The 26,947-nt window shown below is 46.6% G+C and overlaps 1 protein-coding gene across 1 annotated transcript in view; it reads left to right on the top strand.

Annotated features, from left to right (window-relative positions):
* The first annotated feature begins 523 nt into the window (after positions 1-523).
* The window catches only part of INSYN1 (inhibitory synaptic factor 1), a 121,459-nt gene continuing 95,035 nt past the window's right edge, over positions 524-26,947 (top strand). Inside the window, exons 1-2 of the mRNA XM_081169259.1 lie at positions 524-1,709; positions 2,389-3,345. Of these exons, the coding sequence (XP_081025385.1) occupies positions 3,184-3,345 (162 nt within the window). The 5' untranslated portion in view covers positions 524-1,709; positions 2,389-3,183. The remainder of the gene's footprint in view (positions 1,710-2,388; positions 3,346-26,947) is intronic.

The raw sequence follows: 26,947 nt of genomic DNA, 5'->3' as shown, positions 1-26,947 counted from the left end.
CTGATTGTTCATTTTCATTTTTTCTTTATTTATTTAATTTATATACCTCCCTATGCCTGCAGGTCCCCAGGTCGGTTCACAGAATAAAATCAGAATATAAAATAACAAAACACATAATCATAATCAAAACAAAAACAAAAACAACCCAACCCATCTCACACTTTTCAATGAAGTTCCCCATCACTCTCCAAGCTACAAAAAAGGATATATATTTTTTAAAGTGGATTTCTTTCACTGGGGAAAGAGAGCATTTTAATCCACTTTAATTGTGCAAGTCTGCTCTTTTGACGTGTGTTTCTGTCCCTCCTGGAAGTCTGGAGACACCCGCAACCCCCCCCCCCCACTCACCCCTCCCCAGTTGATCACTTTTGAAGATGGCCGTAGAAACAGTTAAAAGCCAAACAGACGGAAACGTTCTGCTTGCAGCCTGGATTTTTCCAGTACTCTGGCCCTTTAAATCCCCCTGTTCTGCCAAGGCTCCACCCCGTTTTCTGACACAGCACAAGCCAAGCATCTTTAAGCTGAGCAATAGCCGTCAAGCTGGCAGGCTGTGAGGATGCTGGGGAGACCAGGACAGTTCTCCACAGATTACTAGGGACATGGACATGGACCAGGCAGCTACGCACGCACATCCTTGCCGAGCAGCCAGCACAAGACGCTCAAGCACTCTCCGGGAGATCTGACTTGCAAGAGGAAAGAAGAAGCCTCTCTCTCTCTCTCTCTCTCTCTCTGCCCACTTGCATGGCTCTCCCTTCAGATGAAGCACTAGGCATCATAAGTCGGACACTAGCATCCCACTGCTGTCAGTCAAGGCAGAACTGGAGAGCTCTGAAGCTTTAAGGAAGAAGAGTGTGCTTCTCTTCTCCTCCCCCCCCATCCCTTTCTGCCACCGCCTTCCTAGCTTCAGGAAAGGACTCCTTCGCCAGGATGTGAGCAGCATCTGAGCTCAGCTACTTATGGGTCCAAAGGCAGCACAGAAGTGGTCTCCTGGATTGCACTGCCCTGCTGAATAGCTCCAAGGGTGGCCGGCCGGCCGGCTGCTGGCAAGAAGCTGACCTAGCAACATCCTATGCCCTAAAAACAGGGGATGAGGTAGGGAAAAGGACACTGACTTCCTCTTCCTCTTCTTCTTCTTCCTCCTCCTCCACCTCTTCCCCAAGACATCTTCAACTGGAGGAGCCATGTCACCTGTGGACTGGAGACCAGGGCCCTTGGACCGGTGGAGACATTCCCTTCTGCTATGCAGATGGAAAGCCTGCACAGACAGAGCTTCTGAACTGAACTGATTAATCTCCCCAGCTGGTTGGCTAGCTGGCCACAGGGAGGGAGCGGGGGCTTTTTCTCTCTATTCATGCGGGGAGTGGGTACAGTTTCCTATTCTTCCTCCCCCCTCCTTCTCTCTCTCTCTCTCCTCCATACTTGAAGGAAACCAGAAGGGCAATAATCACAATGCATCCATGTGCAACTGAAGGGTTAATCTGAGAGACGTGGAAGTGTGTGTGCATGTGTGTCGATACCTTGGATTTGATTTTCTTTTTTAAAAAAACTGGATATACCTCACCACTCATGTCCAGGCTCAGCCAGCTTTGGGGAAAGGGAAGGGGACCCAGGAATCTGCTTGTGACATCCAAAGCCATGGAAGGAAGAGAGAGGAGGGGTCCGCTTGGAGCAAGAGGGTTCGACAGGCTACGGAAGCAGCCGCCTTGCTAGTAAGTTGGCTTTTTAAGTCATCATAGTGGGTCAAAAAGCAGCTGTCCTTTTCCTTTCGCAGAGGATTTTTGAAAATATTATTTTTATGACCCAGTCGAGCCCATGCAGGCACTGCTATCTGAGGGCCTATAAGGAGATAGCCTTTAGGGGAGGAAATATTTTGGGGGGTGGGAGGAATGCTAAAGTTTATATCTGATGGCCAGCAGAAAGGGATGTGCAAGGAATGTGTGAAAATCAGTGTGTGTGCAAACACACACATACACGAACTATTTATGTTTGAAGTCTTCTCTTGGTGTGTGTGGGGTGGAGGAATGTGATACCAACGTTTTGTGGTCTTGGGGTGCTCCTTGCCCAAATGACTGATCTGTCAGGACAAAGCTTGACCTGCTTGGAAGGTGGTGGAGTTTGTGGGGCAAGACAAAGGAGTGGTCCCAGAGCCTGGGTGATCCTTCTCAAGGGATCTCTGCTAATTAGATCGCTACCTGGGGCTTCTCCATGATGCAAAAAGGGTGATGGTCTTCAGGGCTCCCAGGGATTCTGGAAGTTAGCACAGGAAAGACCTGGTCCAAGCTGGTTATTAAGTGATTTAGAAGATTCCTGGCATTTTCCAGATAAGCATCCTGACTACGCTGATTTTTTCCCCCTCTCTCTGTCTCTCTCTTTTATCCCTCCATGCAGGAAGTGGTGTGGAATTCTTTGTGCTTCCAGCGTCTCACGGGTGCCCACTTTCTATGCTTAAAACTACGTTTGTCATTTTAAGGAGCTTCCTGAGATTCGTAGCAAAGAGACCTCCCAAGCTTGGCTGAGGCTGGAAGTCCTGCATAGCCCCCTAATCCCACCAGCAATAGAGATGGCAGCGGTGCCAAAGATCTCCCGTCCCATGGGGGACCCCTCTGCAGAAGAAGTGTGGGGAAACCGCTGAGGCCAAGCAGTAAGGTCCTGCCTCCAGGATATCCAGAGGATTCTCCAAAGGGACAGTGGTGAACTAACTGGAAGTGATGCTTTCCTTGTTGGGACAGCAAACGTGGTACAGACTGGCGTGGTATATCGGCTTCTTTCTGCACTTTATCTAGACCCAGGCACTTCAGAGCTTGCAGAGTGGAGTGCAAATAATAAAGCCTTAACCCCTTGGGTTGGCTGTTCATGGCAATCCCATACGACCAGCCTTGCAGTCAGATGGTCATACCAGATCTTCTATACTCAACTGGGACAGATGGGGGCTTGTACGATTCATTCTTTGTTTGATCTCCCCACAACTGCCCTAGCTTTACTGCCCCGATCCTGCTAGGGTGGGGAGATCGCAAAGGTGGCAGGAGGTGAGCGTGTGGCTGGGGCTTTCTGGGGCAGGGTGGGTGGGCGTTAAGATGTGGAGATCTCCCCAGCCAAGAGGGGCTCCGTGGAGGCACAGTCTGGCTGGGCAAAAGCAGGATGCACCACGCAGCTCTGCCCCAGCTTCCCGGCACCCTGTGAAGGATGAACTCCCGGGGCTTGCAGGATAGGCAGCCCACTGACAACGCTACCGACAGCAGTAACACCAGCGAGAGGGAGCGCATCAGGGGGCGCATGAAAATGGTGATCGGGCAGCTTGAAGGCATCCTGCAAGAACTCAAGGAGGTGGCCAAGGAGCTCCGTGAAGTAAGTGTGGTTGACAGATGTAAACGGGAGTGTGTGGAGTATATCTGGAGTCGTGGGGAGGAGAGGAAGGAAATGAACTGCAAGGGCCTGGTCAGGCTGCTGTAAACTAGTTGAACACAGACTAGGTGCGGAGCTAGAGAGAGAAAACGTACGTGAATTTTCAGAAGGAGCAGAGAGTTAGTGTATAGATGAGCCTGCGGGAGAATTCCATGCCTAGCTCTGTTTTTCATCCCTGTTTTCCAAGCCCAGCTCAAGTTCTCTGACATTATATTGGTGTGTCTCACTTTAAAGGTCCCGGTTGTTTCTGTGCATGTCTTTATGCTAGTGGACACAATGCACCATAGATGGTGGTGGCAATTTCAAGGTTGTGTAAAGATTCCGTGGGTGCCTATTTTGCTCTCAGTCATGCTGCAGCATGGGTTATGTAGTCTTTAAATGGTTGCAAAAAGGTAGGCTGCTGCTGTGTGTTTGCCCCCCCCCCCGCCCCCACAAGCTGAGGCTGGTGCATTTCTCTCTGGGTTGAATTTGATGCCATGGGACATTGTGAGCTTACGGGATATTCTGGAGCTCAAAAGTGCTAAAGTAATCGCAAGAATGCAACTGCTTTGTCAGCAGGCAGGCATTGTAAGAATGCATAATACTAATTGATTAAGTGAGTAAACAATACCTAGTAGAGCCTTTGGAAGTAGGACAAGTTGGGCCATAATAATTTTCAGAGTGGGGTTTTCAGAGCTATGGCAAAATTGCCGTAACAGCTGCAATTTATGACGTGTATGTGCCTTTGGTGATGATCCTCTTATGGAATGAAACAGAGTAATAAGGTCATGCCACATTCTTAGAAATTGTTTTCTGCGCTGCCCAATGCACCCTCGGGCATTATGTACCCTGTTGTGTAACATAACGGTATCTCACTGGGCCTTTGTTATAGTTAACAGCTTGAGCCCAAATTGTAAGGAACAGTCTGAAAAAAGCACCTTCTGGAGACCCACTTCAGGCAGGAGATGGGGCAGCGTAGCTACCCAGACAAAAGTGGCATTTAATGCAGGGTAGGGTACCCGCAGCCCTCCAGATGTGACTGGACTCTTGCTTCTATCCGCCTCAGCCAGCATGGCCAAACAATGGGGACGATGCTAGATCCCTCCAGGGATGATGCTATATAGCTCAGAAACATCTGGAGGGCCCTAGTTCCCTGCCCCTGATTTGGCGGAAAGGCGGGATACAAAGGGCTCCTCCTTATGACCTGTTTATGGGGCATTCATTCTGCTTTGCTTGCACAAAGCTTACATGGAGGTTAGACTACGCCTGGTCTTGATGGAACATTTGCTCTGATTTGTTTGCGGGGAAGTTATAGCACAACGAGCATTCATCCTGATTTTGGATGGATTTTAGGGTTTTATTTGGAGGGAGGGTTATACATCTTCCCATTAATCCCACCCCACACTTTTCCAAACTGCAGCATGCCTACTTAAAAGGGAAAAGAATACGCTTTGCTGCCGTAGGGTAATAAAATACTTTAATTGTACATTTCTGGTATGCTGTGGAATCCCTCCCCCAAATTTAGTGGATAAATAAAAATTGCCAGCAGGGCCAGTTTCAGGTTTGGGGGAACTCTCAATCAATACTTGCTTGTTTGTTTGGGTTTTTTAAAAATAAATAAATAAAATAAAGTGCTTTTAGATCATTGATAAAAGGTACAATGGAAATGTTTTTAATGTGGGCCAACCTTGTCACCATTACGTTCTTTCCTCTCCCTCTGGGCCCAATTCACGTCAGTGCCAGTGGTGGCTGGTGCCCATTGGAACTGATAAGGCGGGAGGCAGGGAGCCCAACAGTAGGTGGAGCCAGAGAGCCAATGACGGGCAGAAAAGACTTGTTCTTGTTTTGCCCCCACCCTGGTTCTTCCTGCTGAGTTCCATAAGAGCAGCGCTGAGACTAAAGAGAAGGAAGCAGCACCCCCTGGACTGGATGTAAGAAATCAGGCAAGGAGGGCTGGCTAGACGCAGACTGCCACTTATGGGGCAGCACTCCCTTTGCCCTAACAGATCAGCCTCCACTGGGGACTGGACTAGGATGTTACTATTCCTTCTTCTTGCACCTCTTCTTGCTTGTTCTCTCCAATGGGGCAGGTGAGAGGATGGTGACAGCAAAGAGGAATGGGAGCCAGAAGGCTCTACGAATGGGCAGTGGGGCTCCTATCAAGATGTGGGCCTTAGGAGGTTCCCATACATGCTGACCCCTAATGCCTGCCCCCTGGAAATCATTCAGCTGAATATGAAATAGCGTTTGCTCCCACGAATGGTTTGCTTGCCGACTGTCCACTGCAACAGGAAGGACTTAGAGTTTAATTTGGGTTTCAATTTGGGCTGACCACTGGCCAGGTTTGTAGAGCTCTGACCCATTTACAGAACCAGGGCACAAGCTTGGAAGTCACATTGTAGAGGGTGTCTCTGAGGTTGTACGGAGTGCCTTTCCCCTTCATCACTTTTGTAACCACATCCAATATCCACACAGCAAGAATGAAAGAAAAAAGTATGGTTCGCAGTCAGTTCTGATCATTTTGTTTGAGAACATAACTTGAGATGGAGTTTTGCAAGGTGTTCATAGCCGAAGAGCTGGCCGCTTGGTGGCCTTTGGGACTGTATTTTGCCAATTGCACCGGATCTTTTGGTTCTCTTGGTTTCCCAATTTTTCCAAACTTCAGTTCTCTAGATTTGCAGCAGTTTACCTTTTGGTTTCAATCCTTGTGAAACTTCATCAGCATTTTAGTGTGAATTTCTGCTAATCGACGCATTTTAATATGCAGTTTTGACTAAAATAATTTGGCAACAATTTCCCCTCATTGCCAGCATTTTTGTATGATCTATTCATTTTCACACACACTTTCCCCCAAAACATGCATCTTTGTAAGCATTATTTGGTTGGAGGAACACAGTGCAAAATTCTCATAAGTGCAAAATTCAAATGAGAGCTGTGTTTCAGTTCACAGATTGCTTTGGGAACTGCAAATTTGATAGATTCAAATCTATATGCACAGTGAATCGAATTTCTCCTCCATCCCTACTTGAGAATATTATCTCCTCTATAGGTATCTAAAGGTTAGATCCATCATTCATCCTTTGCATTTTGTTACCTAAAAATCACTTTCTTCCTTGTAGGAGAAGCCATAAAAATGGTGTAATCACAGATGAGTCCAATACATACATATGTGATTTCCATGCATGATAAACTTCTTAAAGCTTTCCCCCCTTCTTCTTCCTGCTTGGAAACTGCCTTGTACTAGATCAGATTATTTGTCCATTCAGCCTAGTAGTATCTTCTCCAGTTTCTGAGATCTCAGTCAGAAATTCCCCTCATTGCCTGCTACCTGACCCTTTTAACCCAAGATAGAGAGCCTGTGGACTTCCAGGTGTTGTAGGACTGCAACTTACATCATGCCTGATGACGGGTCATGCTGGCTGGGGCAGGTGCGGGTTCAGAAACAACAACATCTAGACCCACAGGCTTCCTGTTTTAACCAGCTGATCTGGGACTTGGTGAATGGAAAATATGTGCTTCCCTGGTGAACTACAGTCCCTGCACTCATGTGCTTCCTCTGCAGGGAAGATGTTGAAAGGAAAAGGACACACAGTTTGGAGAGGATGGCTTTGAAAAATGTATTGAATCAAACACTTTGCAACGATTGCATCAAGTGGTATGACTCCAAGCACATTATGGCCTTTGATATTCCCTCTCCGCTCCCAACTCCTTCCTTTCCCCATCGTTTCACTGCATAGCTCTCCTTTACTGAATTGTGACCCAGTTCAATAGCATCCAGTGCTAGCATCTGCCTTCAGAGCTGGCTATACTGTGTGATGCATTTCTTCCTTGGAAACATGATCTAGACATACAATGTCCAATCACTGGAACCTGGATCCATTCATAATTCATTCATTCATTCATTCATTCATTCATTCATTCATTAAATTTATATACCACCCTATACACAGAGGTCTCAGGACGGTTCTCAGAACAAGATCAACATAAAAACATCACAATATATATAATCAATATAACAACAACAACCCAATAACACCCCCCAAAAAGTGTTGGGTAATACTTCACCCCCAACCTCCCCCACCCCCAAAACATAAAGTTGAGACCTTGAAGTTCATTCTTGTAAATCCCTGTGTAGCGTCATATCAATCCAATTTTGGATTACTTCCTTCCAAAACAAAGTAATTACTCAGCATGGTGACATAATATTAGACAAATTAGCCTCTGCCCTCCTACGTCTTCCAGAACTATTCCGCCAAGTTAACCATTTTTCTTCGAATCCGTTAGGAGCCTGATTAACTCATAAGGCCAGCTTCTGTTGGACAGCATTGACATATGACACAACAGTCCTAAATCAAGACCAGTGACTGCTCAGGACCTTTAGCCCAATACAAGAGTTGGCTGCTGGAACAATCAATATTCTCCCCACCACCACCACTCTTTGCACATATGCCTTTTCTTTTGCAATGCCTACACACACACACGTGCAAGTTGCAAAGTGTTATCATTCATCAAGATTCAGCTGCCTTCTTAGGGTCTCCAGAAATTACGGTTCCAAGTGGGAACACAAACACCGAGGCCACAGGCAGTGCACTAGGTGGCCATTTTAGACATTGCAGCTGCTGTTTGGATCTATCAATAACAATAGCTCCTAGGATCATTATGCTTAGTGCTAGTATAAAGGTAAAGGGACCCCTGACCATTAGGTCCAGTCACGGACAACTCTGGGGTTGCGGTGCTCATCTCACTTCACTGGCCGAGGGAGCCAGCATACAGCTTCCAGGTCATGTAGCCAGCATGACTAAGCTGCTTCTGGCAAACCAGAGCAGCGCACGGAAACGCCGTTTACCTTCCCGCCGGAGCGGTGCCTATTTATGTACTTGCACTTTGACGTGCTTTTGAACTGCTAGGTTGGCAGGAGCAGGGGCCGAGCAGCGGGAGCTCGCCCCATCGCGGGGATTCGAACCGCCGACCTTCTGGTCGGCAAGTGCTAAGCTCTGTGGTTTAACCCACAGCGCCACCCGCGTCCCTTATAGTCCTAATATACCTTCAGCTAAAAGAATCCTTGCCCTCTTGGCATTTAAGGCTGCAAGGCTGACCCCACCTGCGTGGGAGTAAGCCACCCTGATTTCAGTATAGCCTCTGAGTTGCCATGATTAGGATTGCACTTTGAACCAGGGGAAGAGAGGTCTTTTGTGAAGGCACCTTCCTCTTCCTCTGTGTCTGGTCTGCACAGCCACCCGGCTGCTGCCTTATCTCCTTGCCCTTATTGTTATATTGTTTAGAGAGGGCAGGTGAACAGGCAGCGACAACAAGGTGGAGCAATAAGCTCCAGGGAGTGGCTGGTAAGCCCCCTGCGAGGGTTAGGGGCTTTGTAGGTGCTGTGGTCTAAAACACTGAGCCTAGGGCTTGCTGATTGGAAGGTTGGAGGTTCAAATCCCCGTGACGGGGTGAGCTCCCGTTGCTCGGTCCCTGCTCCTGCCAACCTAGCAGTTTGAAAGCATGTCAAAGTGCAAGTAGATAAATAGGTACTGCTCTGGCGGGAAGGTAAACGGCGTTTCCGTGCACTGCTCTGGTTCACCAGAAGCAGCTTAGTCATGCTGGCCACATGACCCGGAAGCTGTGCGCCGGCTCCCTCAGTCAGTAAAGCGAGATAAGCACCACAACCCCAGAGTTGTCCATGATTGGACCTAATGGTCAGGGGTCCCTTTACCTTTAGGTGCACAACAATGCCTAATGTTGACCCCAACGCTGAGGGCACGGAGCTCACAAAGTGAAACCTGGAAGGAGAGGGCAGGTTCTATATGAACATCTCTCTATTTTCAGTTGTGAAATGTTGGCGGGCATGGTAATGGTGCCAATTGGAAAATACCGTAATGAAATCAACTTGTCATCCCTTCTGGGGCTCCAAAGTTGAATTTGGCTTGGCAAAAGACTTGCAACCACTTGAGGCAGCCCAGGAAATGCCACTCAGCGCCTCCTTTGTGCTTGAGATTTTTAATGCCACTGCAGGAACAGCCACAGCAGCAACAGTGATAGCTCTATAGCCTAAACACCACACTTTGAAGAAGGGCTCTGTATCCATAAGGTCCTTTCTCAGACTGAGACACTGCGGCAACTGGGGAGAAATAGCCTCTGAGAACCCCATAAGAGCACCGCCAACCGCATGGCTGCAGCAGGGGCATATAATGTCTAAAGCTGGAACGGCTCTGTGCTCAGAAGATGGGAGGGAGACATGGATGGGCAACAGGCACCAGGTCATGAGCGGAGTGCTGATCCTCTGCTCCTTCTGGTCCAAGTTGCAGGTTGTCTAATGCCTATCTTGATGTGAAGGCATTAGGTAAATTCCTACTGATTTTTATAAGACAGGGAAGGATGGGATTTGGGCAGAGTTCTAACTGAGGTGGTCACTTTATTTCTGGGTTACTGTATATCAATTCAGGCAGCAAGTGGAAGCTCACATGCTAGAGGGTTCCTTCATTAAAAAAAATAGAAAATAGCTGGTCCCTGCACATAGAAAGCTGGCATGCATAGAAAGGGGTTCAGTCTTCTCCCTGGTTTTCTGGGTGCAGGGAGTTATGTCTGGAAGTATATTTAATTGTGTGAACCTTCCTCCTTTCACACACTCACACAGGGCTTGCCCAGACTTCCACTTGTACCATGCCTTCTAAGCACAGGTCTAAGAGATTTTTCATTTGCCGCTCCACTTTCCCCAGGAAAACCCACTTTCCCCCAGAAAACCCACTGTTTCCCTCTGAATCAGAACAGCCGTCAACCCATAGAAAACCCAGGTGATGTTTGTTACAATTCGGTGCTAAACAGTGGGTTTTCCTGGGGAAAGTGTCAGAGCAAATGAAAAGCTTCTCAGACTTTAAAAAGCAAAGGATGAGTGGAAGGGTGGACAAGCCCGCTCCCCTGCAGTTTGAAGTGGAACAGTCCAGACACCTTTTTAAAGTCACTGTGAGAACCAGGTCTCTGATGATAGGTATGAATGAAGGTGGATAAATGCAATTCAGATTACCTATTCATAATCCGGTTCTAATACACACCATCCCAACAGTTCAAAATGGCATGGAGTTTAAGGGGGCAGGATACTAGTGCTGTCATTAAAGCTCTTCCAGCAGTTGTAATGAACACCAAGACATCTGGGAATGGGGTTTGGGGGTGTCTCTTTTGTCTCCTTGTAATATACACAGGTTGAGAAAATTTGGGCTAGGCTGGGGGTAGCAAGCAGAACTTATCATAAAAGCCTTTGCATCTGTTGTTGGATGCTTGAGTGAGAAAGCTTTCAAGCATTTGATTAGACACGCTCATGACCTCCACAGATTGGGAAAATAGGAAGCTACTTCATACAGTACCAAGTCAGATTATTGGCCCATCTAGATAACTCATACGGATGTGGGTGGTGCTGTGGGTTAAACCACGGAGCCTAGGACTTGCCGATCAGAAGGTCGGCGGTTCGAATCCCCGTGACAGAGTGAGCTCCCGTCTTTCGGTCCCTGCTCCTGCCCACCTAGCAGTTTGAAAGCACGTCAAAGTGCAGGTACCGCTCCGGTGGGAAGGTAAATGACGTTTCCGTGCACTGCTCTGGTTCGCCAGAAGCAGCTTAGTCATGCTGGCCACATGACCCGGAAGCTGTACGCCGGCTCCCTCGGCCAATAAAGCAAGATGAGCGCCGCAACCCCAGAGTTGGCCACGACTGGACCTAATAGTCAGGGGTCCCTTTACCCTTTACCTAGACAACTCATACCATCCAACTTCTTCATTTGAAAAACTGGGACTCATGTTTTCTGGGACGCACTCCTGGGCAAGTCACATGACCCATGCCAGGATCTCACCCTGAAAAAGCACTTTTCTGGGGCAAGATCTCGCACAGCACCCCAAAGCACTTTTGGGGGGCAAGACCTTGCGAGATTGTAGTATCCAAAATGGCCACTGTTCTTCTGTGAAAACAACAGGATGTCCTATTTCCTCGGGACACTTTGTAAGTAAGGCTAACTATGTTGATTGGCAAGGACTCTCCGGGATTTCAAAGAGAAGGGTTTTCCAGCTTGGAGATACAGGGGGTTGGCGTGGGACTTTCTGCATGCAAAGTTTATGCCATCGAGCTATCAACCTCCCTATTTTTCACCAAGGCTCAGAGCATCACAGGGCTTGCTCACTAATCACAGAAGCCTTAAAATAAAAAATTTTAAAACCCTATTGCAGGGGTTTCCTTTGTGATGTCATTAGCATCCAGGTCTTGGATGAAGCAAAAGGTAAGGTCTGAAAGTGATTTGATGCAGTGCAACCAACATTCAGAGTCCAAGAACTCCGAGAAAAACTCTAAAAATACTCGTAATTGGCATGCCATTTCCCAATCGAACTGAAGGAAGCTTTGCTTGTCGCTTCGGGAAAGACACTGTCCATGTGTGTGTCAAAACTCAAGAGAAGAGATGCAGCCCTCTATATTTACCACTCATATCTCTGTCAGCAAAATGAAGTGTGCCTACTTCCCTCGTTGCTCCCAGAAACCAGATTTGTGGCAGGTTTGCCTGATGTGAAATAAGCTCAGTTCAGCAGCTTGGATTTATCCCAGGCGATGGTGCCTGAATTGCCAGGTTGTTTGAAGTGTAATAAACTCCAGATGGACTTTCTGCAGCAATAGGTAAGAGCAAGGGAAGGAGCCGTCTGTCCTAAGGGATTAGCTGGCTGCTGACAAACCCTTCAGTTCTGAGATCGGGAGGGCCTGGGCCTGGGAAGGATCGGGGAGGCTACTGACCACTGCGCCTGATGAGGCAAGTTGGCAGCTAAGCGATGGCAGGCCCAAGGCGGGCACTGGAGACAAGGCCAAGGGGCCTTTCACCTTGCATATTGGGCTTTTAAAAACAAAAATGAAGCAAAACCCAAATACACTGGTACCTTGGGTTAATTCGTTCCGGGGGTCTGTTCTTAACCTGAAGCGCCACTTTAGCTAATGGGGCCTCCTGCTGCCGCTGCGCCGCCGGAGCACAATTTCTGTTCTCATCCTGAAGCAAAGTTCTTAACCCGAGGTACTATTTCTGGGTTAGCGGAGTCTGTAACCTGAAGTGTATGTAACACGAAGTACCACTGTACAGCGCTGGTACTGTGCATCCAAGTGCTTGGTCAGCCTGGATAGCTCAGGTGGTGTGAGCAGGGGTCAGCAACCTTTTTAAGCCATGGGCCCATCCACTGTCCTTCAGACCTTGTGGGGGGCCGGACTATATTTTGAAGAAAAAAAAATGAACAAATTCCTATGCCCCAGAAATAACCCAGAGATGCATTTTAAATAAAAGCACACATTCTACTCATGCTGATTCCCAGACCATCCACGGGCCAGATTGAGAAGGCGATTGGGCCGGATCCGGCCCATGGGCCTTAGGTTGCCTACCCCTGGGTTAGAGAGTGGTGCCAATTATGCCAAGGCTGCAGGTTCGATCCCCGTATTGGACATTACAGGGGGTTGGACTAGATCAGGGGTCGGCAACGTAAGGCCCATGGGCCGGTAGCAGCCCATGAGGCTTGTCTAACTGGCCCATGGTGACCCCTGCCATCTCCCCCCCCCCCCCGCCACCTGCTCTTACCGGCATGGCGCGGGGGCCGACTTTCGGGTTGATGGCGCCTGTGCTCATGTGTTCCATGCGGTGCACTGATTCTGAGGGGCAGGCAGAGGGGAGGACCACCCTGGGCAGGAAGAAAGGGGGAGTGGAGCGGAGCACAAGGAGTCTTGATTTTATTTTATTTTTATTTGAAAAAATGCTTTGTGTGTCTGCATCTAATATTGCCCCTTTCAAAAAAAAAAAAAGGTGTGTTTTTTCTTTTCTTTTTGTAAATCTACCAAAGAATGACATACAATAAAATCAGGATTAAGGGCTTTTCTCAGGACGGCGGAGCATGTTTGTGCGCTGTGTCCTGTTGGTGACACTCGTCCTTCTTGTGATAGAAAATGCTCTATGGAAGGCACACCCAAAGATGGGGGTGCAAGGAGTAGGGAGAAATGTCACTATGTTAGTCTGAGAAATGTTGGGGGGCATGTGTTACTGAAATCCTTTCTCTGCCTGCTGTATGTTAAAGTGATATTTAAGGTTTAGGGTTGTAGCGGTGGTGGTGGGAATGAACATTTTAATTGAGATTTCGATCGCAATAATGCATCCGGTTATAGAGTGGCTGGGAGTCCAAGTACAGTCATACCTTGGTTTTTGAACAGCTTAGTTCTCAAATGTTTTGGCTCCTGAACACCGCAAACTCTGACTGTTCCAGTTTGCGAACTATTTTTGGAAGCCGAACATCTGATGGGGCTTTCACGGCTTCCTGCAGCCAATCAAAAGCGGCACTTTGGTTTCTGAATGTTGTTGTTGTTATCATTATTATTATCATTTCATTATTAATTCTTTCTACCCTACCCATCTGGCTGGGTTTCCCCAGCCACTCTGGGCGGCTTTCAACAGAACATTAAAAACAGAATAAAACTTCAAACATTAAAAACGTCCCTAAACAGGGCTACCTTCAGATATCTTCTAAAAGTCAGATAGTTGCTTATTGCCTTGACATCTGATGGGAGGCGTTCCACAGGGCGGGTGCCACTACCGAGAAGGCCCTCTGCCTGGTTCCCTGTAACCTCACTTCTCACAGTGAGGGAACTGCCAGAAGGCCCTCGGTGCTGGACCTCAGCGTCTGGGCTGAACGATGGGGGTGAGGACACTCCTTCAGGTATATTGGGCCAAGGCTGTTTAGGGCTTTAAAGGTCAGCACCAACACTTTGAATTGTGCTCAGAAACGTACTGGTAGCCAATGTACGTCTTTTGGAACCGGTGTAATATGGTCTCAGCGGCCACTCCCAATCACCACTCTGGCAGCTGCATTCTGGATTAGTTGCAGATGTTTTGGAAGTCCAACGGACTTCCGGAACAGATTCTGTTCGACTTCCAAGGTATGACTGTATATCAAGCAATGTTTCCTTTCGGAGCCTGCCATGCATCTTCTAAGAAGAGCAATTGCACCTCCTCTTTCCTGCAGGAGGAAAGAGAATGTCTTTTATGGTGCCTGATGGTGCTTTCAGAGATCCAGGCGTGCATTTTCTAAACAGAAGGAGGGAAGGGAATGCCTCTTGAAGTGTCCACTATTATTTAGGCATGAATCTTCTAAAAACAAAGTATGTTAAAACACACACAGACACACACAATAATTTTATCCCATGAGTAGTGCAAATTTTATGAATTAGTTAAAATTTTTATGATTAACTGTTTAATAACTGACAACCCTCAAATGAATCAAGGATATTCTCTGCTGGCAGTTCTACATGTAGCTTTTTCTAGTTGGGACTGAAAATACACTTAAAGAGTTGGGATTTGTCCTTTATTGCCATTTGTCTCACAGGCACTTAGCTGGATTATCCCTAAAGGCTGATGGGATCAACCAGAGGCCATTTAAGGCTTCGTCTCTTAAGGCCTGCTTCTTGGCAAGATCAGAGACATCCAAAGTTGTTTCAGAAGTTGCTAATTCTGGGTGTAAACAGATGTGCCTTTAAATCAGGACTTGCCACACTCTTTCTTCCAGCAGAGCTAGTCCAACTTCTCCTCTGCCTTCACAATTCGTTCTGTGGATGGTAGCAGAAAATTAAGTGCCAGTTTCATTCATTTGCCTTGAGCCTCTTGGGCTTGCTAATCAGAAGGTCAGCGGTTTGAATTCCCACAGCAGGGTGAGCTCCTGTTGTTCAGTCCCAGCTCCTGCCCACCTAGCAGTTTGAAAGCACGTCAAAGTGCAAGTAGATAAATAGGTACTACTCCGGCGGGAAGGTAAACGGAGTTTCCATGCGCTGCTCTGGTTCATCAGAAGCGGCTTAGTCATGCTGGCCACATGACCCGGAAGCTGTCTGCAGACAAACACTGGCTCCCTCGGCCAATAAAGCGAGATGAGCGCCGCAACCCCAGAGTCGTCCGTGACTAGACCTAATGGTCAGGGGTACCTTTACCTTTACTAGCCTTCATGTTGTCTGACTTTTGTATTTTTGAAAGCACAATATGAATGCCTATTCATTTAAACCGTATCTGTCACATTATTTTTACTGTTGCCATTTTATTTTATTATTAAAAGGAGCACTCATTTTTAAAAGCTACAAAATCATTTTCAGGATGGAGGGGAAATGCTGCACTTACATTCTGCTGAGAAGTCACAAACCAGTTTCCCTTGAGCTTGATCACATATGGGGAATTGCATAACTGTATACAACATAGTGAGTGCAGGTCTACAGTGGTTCAAAGGAGAATCACATGGGACTATGAGTTGCACTGTGTTCATTAGGACTCACCAATTAATATGAGTGAGCCTCAGAGACTCAAACAAGGTACATCTGTATTTGATCTGGTTGCTATACTGAACTAGTCACATTTGTGTACCAGAGCAATAAATCTCGTGGTTGTGCATGTATATTTTTGCATAGTCCTTGATTGCTTAGCGGTTGGAGCACCCCAACTATACTGAATTGTGTTGTGATGGTGAACACTGATCGGCTTAGCTAATGTGATATCATGGAATGTTGCTCCAGAGCATTCCAATCAGCGAGGGAACAAATTTAGACAGAATGTTTGCATACCAGCTTTTGCAAAGGAAGGGCAAGTTGTCAGTTTGGGTGGGATTAAAACCACACAAAGTTCTTAAGGATGGGAGTAACTGCGTGTGCCAACTTGAGAAGAGGAAAGAGGATAAAGGAAGTAGTGAAATGAAGGGTCAGAGAAACAAACAAAAAGTTAGGTGTACAACTAGCCTGTGGCCTTTGAGATACTGCTGAACTTCAATTCTGATCAGCCCCAGACAGAGCCCCCCCCCCCCAGCACTTGCCCCCTGAGCCTGTTTCCACACTTTGCCCAGCCTGACTTCCAGGTGAGTCAGTATTGGATCACAGTATGAGAAACTGGCCAGTTAGGCTTTCCCTTTCAAAGAGGGAGTCAAGTGTCTATTGTGAACATTCTTTGCTTTAGCATTTGATTAGCTTCTTGGCTATATATCAGAGACTGAAGCCCTTGAAAGCTTGTTATTATATCAGGATGACTAATTATATTCAATGAACTTTGCATCTGATAGACTGGGCAGAATGAAAATTCACATGGGAGCAAAGATAATAGAACCTATGCTGTGTATGTTTACGTATCTTATCACGCAAGGATTTCTGCAATGCCTGATCTGTTGATCTAGTTAGCATTTATTGGATGGGACCAAGGCTTGAGGCCTTTTTCAGAGCTGATATTTAAATCAGCCTTTGCAATGTACATGGAATGAAAAGATGGTCCTTGTCTAGGATTGAAAATATTTGCCTGCCCGGCTTTCACAATACGCCTAGGTCATGTGTCTCAGAGTGAAGGGCAGGTGGACCACTGAGAATCCCTGTGAAAAGTTTCAGAGATTTCCCAGACTGGGAAGAGCAATTCCTTAAAACTCTTTGTGGAATGACTGGCCACGTTCCAGAATTACTAATTATCCCGTTCTGCTGAGGCTCGAGGTTAACTGGGGCATTGGAATAAAAAATCAGAGCCTCTTCAGTCAGGTCAAAACTGGTCAAGAAACCTGGACAACTCCCAGTGGGTCCTGTTAGGTAAGCAATGCGAGATGATGTCTCAGCTGAGGTCCAGAATTATCTCAAGTCCTCACCCTTATGCACAATCCAAAGAGTCATATGTGATCCTTAAAGTAGCCAATTCTGCATGGCTGTGGAGCTGGAGAGTCTGCATGGCTGTCCCATCATCTGAGGATGATGGGACAGTCACATCCTTGGGCCATTATTGTGTAGAAAGGGATGTCGGGAGCTCCCATTGAGCAGGGTGACTCTCATCTGAATCAAAGTCACCCAAGTCCTTCTTGGTACAACACTAGGACTCAGCTGCAGAGCCTGCAGGCCCAGCTGATTCTGCCCCTTGAGGAGCGCCTACAGCCGAGGCCACCTGTCATTGGCTGAGTTAACTCTTCACAGACTTGGTGGAGTGTCAGGCCTGATGAGCACAGCAACTCATATCCAGTTGGTCTGGCGCCATGAATCAGTTGCTGAATCTGGAAGCCCCTGTCTCCCCACATCTGTCTAAGTCCCCTGGTCTGCAATGTCCCATCCCCCCCAGCAATCAGAGACTGTGCCTGCATGCAGCCTGCCACTGCTCCACCCTTTTCAGCTCTCTTCTAGTTCTGGGAAAGAAGTGGGGAATGGGAGCTTGTTGCAGTACAAGGGGGAGACACTTGTAACTCTTCACCAGCCTGATTTAGCTCTGCCTCTAGACCTCCCTCTTCCCACTCATCTGCTTCAGGTTCTGCCTCTGATTCTAGACTTCTCTCTGCCATCGACTCTCCCAGCTCACTAAGTCCTGTTGCCTCTTCTCAGTCTTCTTCTTTTGACCACTCATTGTTGTCCCACCACCACACCCCGGGCTCTGAGCCTTTTTCCCTTGGGGGTTCCCCAGCTGGGTCCTCCCACCGTTCCTCTGTGTCCAACCAGTCCATGACACATAGCACTACTTTAGATGCAATCCTGAGGATTTCCCCCCTTGGATACAAATGGGAGACATTCCCCCCTTTTCTTCTTCTGCACTTCTTCTTGTCTCTTTTCCTTGTTGCTGCCTTTACTTTGTTAAACAGTTCTCAGGGTACTGGTTCACAAGGGAGTGGAAGGTGCGTGTCAGTGACGGAGAAATTATTGCGGTCTCTGTGCTGCCTACAAATCTCCTTGGGAGAAGGCTGAAGTCTGTGAGTGAAACGTGTAGTCAGAGACCTGGAAATCAGCAGTGATATTTATGACCTGAGAAGCTGCTCTCTGCTCGTTGTTCCTGTGAGACTTGACCAATGTCCATAAATTACCTCTGGGGCCTGCTGATAGGTTAGTGGTTGGCTTCCCAAGTGCAAATCAAAGCCTGGGAGATAGATTTCTTTCTGGCTAAAGCAGGTGGTAGACTCAATATTAGGGATGTTGGAGAATTCATATGAAAACAGAATAGGACGCAAAGATTGCTGAAGCTTGTCTGTTCATCTGTGGTCAGGAATCAGTCAAGTGAATATACAGTACTTTAATTGTGCAAACCTATTTTTCCGGTATTGATTTATTTATTCCAAGCTCAAGGTGGTGTACGTGGTTCTCCCCAACTCATTTAATCCTCACAGTAACCTATTTTTCTGGTGCTTCTTTGTACGTTTGTTTATTGCAAGGTCAAGGTTGTGTACGTGGTTCTCTCACTACTCATTTAATTCCCACAAAAACCCTGAAAGGTAGGTTAGGCTGAGAGGCAGTGACTTGCTCAGGTGAGCTTCATTGCTGAGTGGGGATTTGAATCCTGGTCTCTCAAGTCCTAGTCCACAACTAGCCCAAATGGTTGGGTCCAGTAGCCCATAACACCGGTCTTAAAAGACCTACACTGGCTCCCAGTACGTTTCCGAGCACAATTCAAAGTGTTTGTGCTGACCTTTAAAGCCCTAAACGGCCTCGGCCCAGTATACCTGAAGGAGCATCTCCACCCCCATCGTTCTGCCCAGGCACTGAGGTCCAGCTCTGACGGCCTTCTGGTGGTTCCCTCACTACAAGAAGCCATGTTACAGGGAACCAGGCAGAAGGCCTTCTCAGTAGTGGCACCTGCCCTGTGGAACACCCTCCCACCAGATGTCCCTACCAGATTTTTAGAAGACATCTGAAGACAGCCCTGTTTAAGGAAGCTTTTAATGTTTAATATACTTTTGTATTTTAATATTGTGTTGGAAGCCATCCAGAGTGGCTGGGGAAACCCAGCCAGATGAGTGGGGTATAAATAATAAATTATTATTATTATTATTATTATTATTATTATTATTATTATTATTATTATTATTATTATTATTAGTGCAGGAAGCCACGGAGGCTGTCTGCCATGCTCCTGGCAGCTGTTCATTTTTCATGGTGCAGTGTTTTGGTTTGAAAGATTAAAAGGACAGGCTTCTTTAAAAAAAACAAAACGACACACACACCTCAAATGAGTGCACGGATCTCAAACATTTGGTAACCAATTCCCACAGCTTCCCTTGTTTCAACTGAAGCCCGGGAAACGAAGTCATGAGGCTAACTTCTGCCATGGGGATCTCTCAGATCAGGAAGTGTAGGCAGTCAGGGAAACTGCAGAGTGTCACAAAATAATTAATGGATTTGGGATGGGGTGGGACACCATCATTTTGCCATCCTGCAGCAGTAAGGTATACTCAACTCTGCCCCCACCAAAAAGTGTTAATTCTGCCATGGAAGCCTCTCTTTCCAATAGTCTGGAGACAGACTCTCTGCAGTCAAAGGCCTCTCAATGAGGAGATTCAGGAATAGAGGGACTATTGCACTCTCCCAAACTCACATGGTTAGTTCAGTCTTTTCTCATGCATGCTGGGACTTCATTGGTCCCTTATCTCTGTTCCTCTCCTTCAAATCCCCTCCAGTTTGTGGTTTACTTAGAACTATGCCATTCTGCTTCAGGCTGAAACTCCGGGACTCCTCATTAATATTATTAGTACTTTACCACGATTGATTAATTGCTCATCTCGCTTGCCACTTGTACCAGTTCCTTGCCATCCCATATACCTGGACACAACCTTTCTATGAGATTTATTTTTTTTACAAGGGCTTTTGTTACTAGGATAGAGGTCTGTCTCTAAAGCGTAACAGCTTCCAAACAACTTTTATAACATGCTCATATAACTTTATGGCAATTTAGATCATGTATATTGTGTTGCATAAAAACCTGCACAACAACACAGCGGGTGGGTGCAACATATTGGCACCGAGGCAGGCCTAAATATCACATCGCACTGGTCTGATGTACTGCTATGCTCGTAAGGGTGGAATTACATCAGGGGTGGGAAGCCTCAGGCCTGGGGAACAAATGTGGCCCTCTGGGCCTCTGTATCTGGCCCTCAGAAAAATCCTCAGGCCACGTCCTTCACTGGTCTTGCTCTGTACCAGGCACCCCCAGCCTTTGGCCCTCCAGATGTTTTGGACTACAGTTCCCATCATCCCTGACCACTGGTCCTGTTAGCTAGGAATCATGGGAGTTGTAGGCCAAAACATCTGGAGGGCCGCAGGTTAGGGATGCCTGCTTTGTACCCACCTCAAGGGCTTTGGTCTGATGCAGAAGGGCTCTTCTTATATTTTGAGAACATCTTTATTAATACAACCTCACTCTAATAATTTGCTACCCCTCAAAAAAGTACAGCATACATACAATGACATCCCAGCTAGGGGTGGATGGGCTAGTCTGTTTTCTACATGTACTAAAAAATTTTTTGAAGTGCCTTATCTAAAAAATGCACACTTTAAATTTTTTTTATCTTATTCATTCTTTTGAGCTGTGAAACTGAGTTGCAAATTTTAGAGAAATGCACACACTGAAGCATAATCGCTTTTGCACATCTGGATAAATCTGCACATTTATCTAGCGAGGTACAAATTGTGTCAGCTTCATGTTGGAATTTGCAATTCCTCAACCATCCGTATTCCTGGCACACAGTTTAATATATGTGGCGTATAATTTGATTTGCTGCAACTAAGGAATGTCATTCTCTTTTGACAAACATATTCCTCCATGGTATTCAAACACTTAAGGCAGTCACTGATAACAGTTTGTGATGAGTGGATCACAACAGAATTTACTGAAAATGAGGAGCAATTTTTCCCCCACTTCCCAATATTATTCAGCAGCTATTTGTCATCGTTGTCATCATCATTTTTCTCTCACAGTCACCGATCAAAGATATTTTACTTTTTTAAAAATGACTGCATTATCCCCTGTATAACCGCAGGATGTGCAGGTGTGTTTCAAGCGGGGATGAGAAACTTAAGGCTCTCCCAGATGTTGTTTGGCCAGTCAGCTTGACCAGTTGTCAGGGATGGGAACAGTTACTGTACAATAACACTGTGCATATATAAACTACGGAATTTGCTATAACAACAACAACAATAATATATTACTTATACCCCACCCATCTGGCTGGGTCTCCCCAACCACTCTGGGTGGCTTCCAACAGGATATTAAAAACACAATAAAACATTAAACATTAAAAACTTCCCTAAACATGTCTTCTAAAAGCCTTCAGATGATAATAATAATAATAATAATAATAATAATAATAATAATAATAATAATAATAATTTATACCCCGCCCACCTGGCTGGGCTTCCCCAGCCACTCTGGGCAGCTTCCAAAAGAATATTAAAATACTATAATACATCAAACATTAAAAGCTTCCTGAAACAGGGCTGCCTTCAGATGTCTTCTAAAAGCCTCGTAGTAGTTGTTCTCTTTGACATCTGGTGGGAGGGCGTTCCACAGGGAAGGCGCCACTACCGAGAAGGCCCTCTGCCTGGTTCCCTGTAACTTGGCTTCTCGCAGTGAGGGAACCGCCAGAAGGCCCTCAGTGCTGGACCTCAGTGTCCGGGTAGAACGATGGGGGTGGAGACGCTCCTTCAGATATACTGGACCAAGGCCATTTAGATGACTTCTAAAAGTCAGATAGTTGTTTCTTTCCTTGACATCTGATGGGAGGGCGTTCCAGAGGGCAGGCACCGCTACCAAGAAGGCCCTCTGCCTGGTTCCCTGTAGATTCACTTCTCGCAGTAAGGGAACCGCCAGAAGGCCCTCAAAGCTGGACCTCAGTGTCCAGGCTGAACGATGGGGGTGGAGGCGCTCCTTCATGTATACAGGGCCGCAGCCGTTTAGGGCTTTAAAGGTCAGCACCAACACTTTGAATTGTGCTCAGAAGTGTACTGGGAGCCAATGTAGGTCTTTCAGGACCGGTGTTATATGGTCTCGGCGGCCACTCCCAGTTACCAGTCTAGCTGCCGCATCCTGGATTAATTGTAGTTTCCAGGTCACCTTCAAAGGTAGCCCCACGTAGAGCGCATTGCAGTAGTCCAAGCAGGAGATAACTAGAGCATGCACCACTCTGGCAAGACAGACTGCGGGCAGGTAGGGTCTCAACCTGCGTACCAGGTGGAGCTAGTAGACAGCTGCCCTGGACACAGAACTGACCTGCGCCTCCATGGACAGCTGTGAGTCCAAAATGACTCCCAGGCTGTGCACCTACAAAATGCAGTGTTGTCTGTGAACTTAAATGGCTTTTGAACCCAGGAAGCTGCCTTAAACTGAGTCAGGCTCACTGATCCATCTAACTCAGTACTGTCTGCATTGACTGGCAGTTGGATATCAGGCTTTCAGACAGGGTTCCCTCCAAGCCCTACCTTGAGATGCCAAGGAAAGAACCTGGGAAGTTCTGCATGCTCTACTTCTGATCAATGGACCACAGAGAATGAGATGCTTTGTGGGGTATAAGGCTATCGTCTGGCTCAGAGTACCAGAGAGTGCAATTACTCTCAAGTCCTCCTTGCAGACTTTCTGCAGGTACCAAGTTGGCCACTGTGAGGGCAGAATGCTGGATTAGATGAGACTTTGGTCTGGTCCAGCAGGGCTCTTTTTATGTTGACGTTCTTCACATCTGGAAGGGTTCAGGTTTTCCAGCCGTGGTTTTGAGATTCTCACATTATGTTGAGAATATGAAGGGAAGCAATGAGGCGCAGAAAATAGCCAGGGCATGGGGAACAGAGGGGGAGGAATGGAGCAGAACCGGTAAGAGATTAAATCAAATGAGAGGTCATGTGGAAAAGGTCACGGGAAAGCAATCTCTCCTGATTCCGTTTAACCTTCTCTGCTTCTGTAATCCTCTTGTGTTTCACTTCTTGAAACTGCTGCCTCAAAAGCGTTTTCGATGAATACCGAGATGAAAAACCGAGCACTTCCCAGGGCACAAAGGGAATTTCATATCCAGGGTCTCCAAGCATGTCAAGGAAGAACACAAGCACTTTCTTGGGATGGTCACATGGTGGTTGGTCACATGCTCAGCATACAAAGGTTCAGTCCCTAACATTTCGATGTAGGGCTGGGGGGAAACTGCTGTCTGAAATTCCAGAAAGTGATGGCCGTAGAGACAATACTGAGGTAGATAGACCAGAATAAGGCAATTCCATGTGGTCCAGCTCCAGGGCTTTCTGGCAGTTCCCTTATTGCGAGAAGTGAGGTTACAGGGGACCAGGCAGAGGGCCTTCTTGGTAGTGGCACCCGCCCTGTGGAACGCCCTCCCATCAGATGTCAAGGAAATAAACAACAACAGTGGTACCTCGGGTTAAGAACTTAATTTGTTCTGGAGGTCCGTTCTTAACCTGAAACTGTTCTTAACCTGAAGCACCGCTTTAGCTAATGGGGCCTCCCACTGCCACCGCTCTGCTGCCGCACAATTTCTGTTCTCATCCTGAAAGTTCTTAACCCGAGGTACTATTTCTGGGTTAGCGGAGTCTGTAACCTGAAGCGTATGTAACCTGAAGTACCACTGTACCTGACTTTTAGAAAACATTTGAAGGCAGCCCTATTTAGGGGAGTTTTTAATGTTTGAGGTATTTATCATGTTTTTAATACTCTATTGGGAACCGCCCTGAGTGGCTGGGGAAACCAGCCAGGTGGGCAGGGTATAAATTATTATTATTATTATTATTATTATTATTATTATTATTATTATTATTATATCTCATTAGGAGCACCTACAGCTCAGTGGTAAAACAAGGTTCCATGTTCAATCCCTGTCACCTCTAGAACAGGTATAGAGAAACCTTTTCAGCCATGGACCACATTCTTTCTTAGGTGACCTTCTTGGCAAGCAGGTGTGTTCAGAAGCAACAGGGGACCCAGCACCAAATGTTAATTTTTACCTTTGAACCGTAAGCTAGGTGTGGGGAAACCTTTGGCCCTCCAGATGTTGCTGAACCACCTCTCCCATCAGCCCCAGTGTGGACAGCCAATGGCAAGGGATGGTCGGAGTTGTTTGGCAACATCTGGAAGGCCAAAGGTTTCCCCACACCTGCTCTGAACAAACACACACACATCTGCATCTAGGCAAGCAAGAGGCATTGTGACCATTCAAGAACATAGTCCAGTCAGGCAAAGCACTTAAGGAGGGTGTGGAGCAGGTCTAGTGAGAGGTGTGGGCTGGAGAGAGCCCATGGCCTGATCAGAGTCCAATATGCTCTGACTTCTGTTGATCCACTCTTGAGTAGTCTGTTCCACACTGGCTTCCATAGCAGCAAACCTATCTGTCGAGCTAGACTGGGGTGAAGAGAAAGCAGCAAACTGAAGCAGGAGACACAAAATAATAATAATTGTTATGTACTGAAGTTCTCACCCTGGGCCAGCAGAGGGATACTGTAGATAGTTCAGGTCCACATATGCAAATAAGGGATCGAAAGTGACATTCAGTGATTGGATAGTTACAGAAAGTTGTTACAATTACGTTGTTCTGGAACTCTATATAAGCAGGCTGGCTGAACCCTTCAGTTCAGTTCTGTTTTGGCCTGTAAATAAACAAGAGCTGTTTGAAGAATCGCTGTGTCTTCTGATATGTTCACCCACAAGTTAACACTAACAATAATAATAAAATAAATTTATTTATACCCCACCCTCCCCAGCCCAGACCAGGCTCAGGGCGGCTAACAACCAATAATAAAAACAAGTTGATTAAAATACAATTTAAAAAACAAGATTAAAATACATTAAAACATTAGGATGCAGCCTCTTCACAGGAGGAGAAAGGAAAAAGAAAGAGGGGGAGGGAATCAAATTGATTCCAAGCCAAAGGCCAGGCAGAACAACTCTGTATTACAGGCCCTGCGGAAAGAAATCAGATCCTGCAGGGCCCTGGTCTCATGAGACAGAGCGTTCCACCAGGCCGGGGCCAGTGTTGAAAAGGCCCTGGCTCTGGTTGAGGCTAATCTAACTTCCTTAGGGCCCGGGACCTCTAGGGTGTTGCTGTTTATGGACCTTAAGGTCCTCCGTGGGGCATATCAGGAGAGGCGGTCCTGTAGGTACGAGGGTCCTAGGCCGTGATGCTGGGTGCTCACCCCCCTGCCCTCCACCCCCACTGTCTCCCCCTAAGCCATGAATTCCTCGTAAGGCAGGAATGGGGATTTCTGTCTGCATCCTTCCTTTCCCTGGATTTGATGCTTTCATTCTCTCGATCCAAGGACTGTTTCCCGCTGATGCAACCCCCCCCCCCCCGAGTCCTGTTGCCCTAGGGACTTGGGGATTGTCTACTGACACAGAGAGCCGGGCTCTGTTCCAAATGGCACATTTCCCTCACCAAATCCATAGAGGCTGCTCTCTGGAAACCCTGGCCAAGCTGCTCATGTGATCCTGGGGGCTTGCTTAGATTAAAAGGAAATCTTCATTGAAATGGAATTGTGTGTGTGTGAAACTGAAGGCCTGGAGGTTTCCAGCAAATGGCATTGACATAAGAAAAGAGCTTGGGAAACTGAGCAAATTGACTAAAATGCATGCTAGCGCTTAGCAATTATTATTATTATTTTGTACAGCATTTGCCCCGTTTCTCCATCAGCACGGTTTTGGTCCTTTGATGAGAAACTGGAGCCGTCCGGCTTGCTGCCCTCTGCTGATGGCCATCAGAACTACTCAGTTGTGCTCCCAAACCCCTCACGGTACAGGCGTACATTCACTTCATCTCCCTCTTCTCCTCTGTCTTCTTCACCTTCTTTATTCCTTCTGTGACACACACTGAGGATGCCTATCTCTTTAAAAAGAGGAGGTCCTGGTCGCCTCTTCCAGCTGTTGCCATGGTGATCAGAGTGACCATGGCATGCAGCCTAAAGCAAATATCAAATCTTTTGAACTGTATGATTTATATTCCCTGGATTCCTCAAATGTGTTAAATACAGCGTCTTAATTGACTCTCTCCTCAGAAGTCAAGTCAAATTAATTAAAAATACGCAAAGTTTCCCGATCCGGCAATGTTTCTTTGGGTTGTTTTTTTAAGAAGAGAAAAGGAAAGGAAAGAAATGAAAAGAAATAAGAAAGGAAAAGAACTCAGTTTATCTTTAGATGTCCGACTATCATAAATAATTGTACTTCTTGCCTAAATCTTCCCCATTCCTCAGCACACAGGCCTATTTTGAGCAGTGCTCTGCCAGAGATCTTTTTTTTGTTTTGCCGGGTGTCCTAATTTACAATGGACAGATCTCTATTGAAGGAGTTACCTGCACTGAAGGGCTGTCCAGGCCAAGTCCATTTTGAAGAAGAAATTTGGCCTTGGGTCATTCACCCACTCTCAGCCTAACCTAGCTCACATGGCTGTTGTGAAGATACAGGAGGAGGTATAAAATGGCTGCTGAAGGGACTTTATCTCCACTATGCTGCTTGCATCATAATGCTTGTATCTTTGTAACTTGGTGCTTGCATCCTTTAACTAGAATGAAGCAACTTCGTTCTCTAAAGGGTTGTGTTTCTCTGCAAACCCGCAACCCCTGTGCCAGCAAATTAGTACAGTCCCACGGCTTCAGCCACTCTTAATCTGGCCCGATGATCGCATGTGTTAGATCTCTGAATTCCAGTAAAAATAAAAATAAAATAAAATCTGCTCCCACTTTCCAATGTTCTGCTCTGGAAATAAACACGCCTAGTCAAATAAATATGCCTAAACATGCCAGTCAAAGAAAATATAAAACCCACATTTAGCAATGAGTTTGATTGGGCAT

This window comes from Podarcis bocagei (assembly GCF_964188305.1).
Source record: "Podarcis bocagei genome assembly, chromosome: 14".
Lineage (NCBI taxonomy): Eukaryota > Metazoa > Chordata > Lepidosauria > Squamata > Lacertidae > Podarcis > Podarcis bocagei.
Note: the sequence above shows the minus strand (reverse complement) of the source record. Positions and strands in the feature narration are given on the sequence as shown.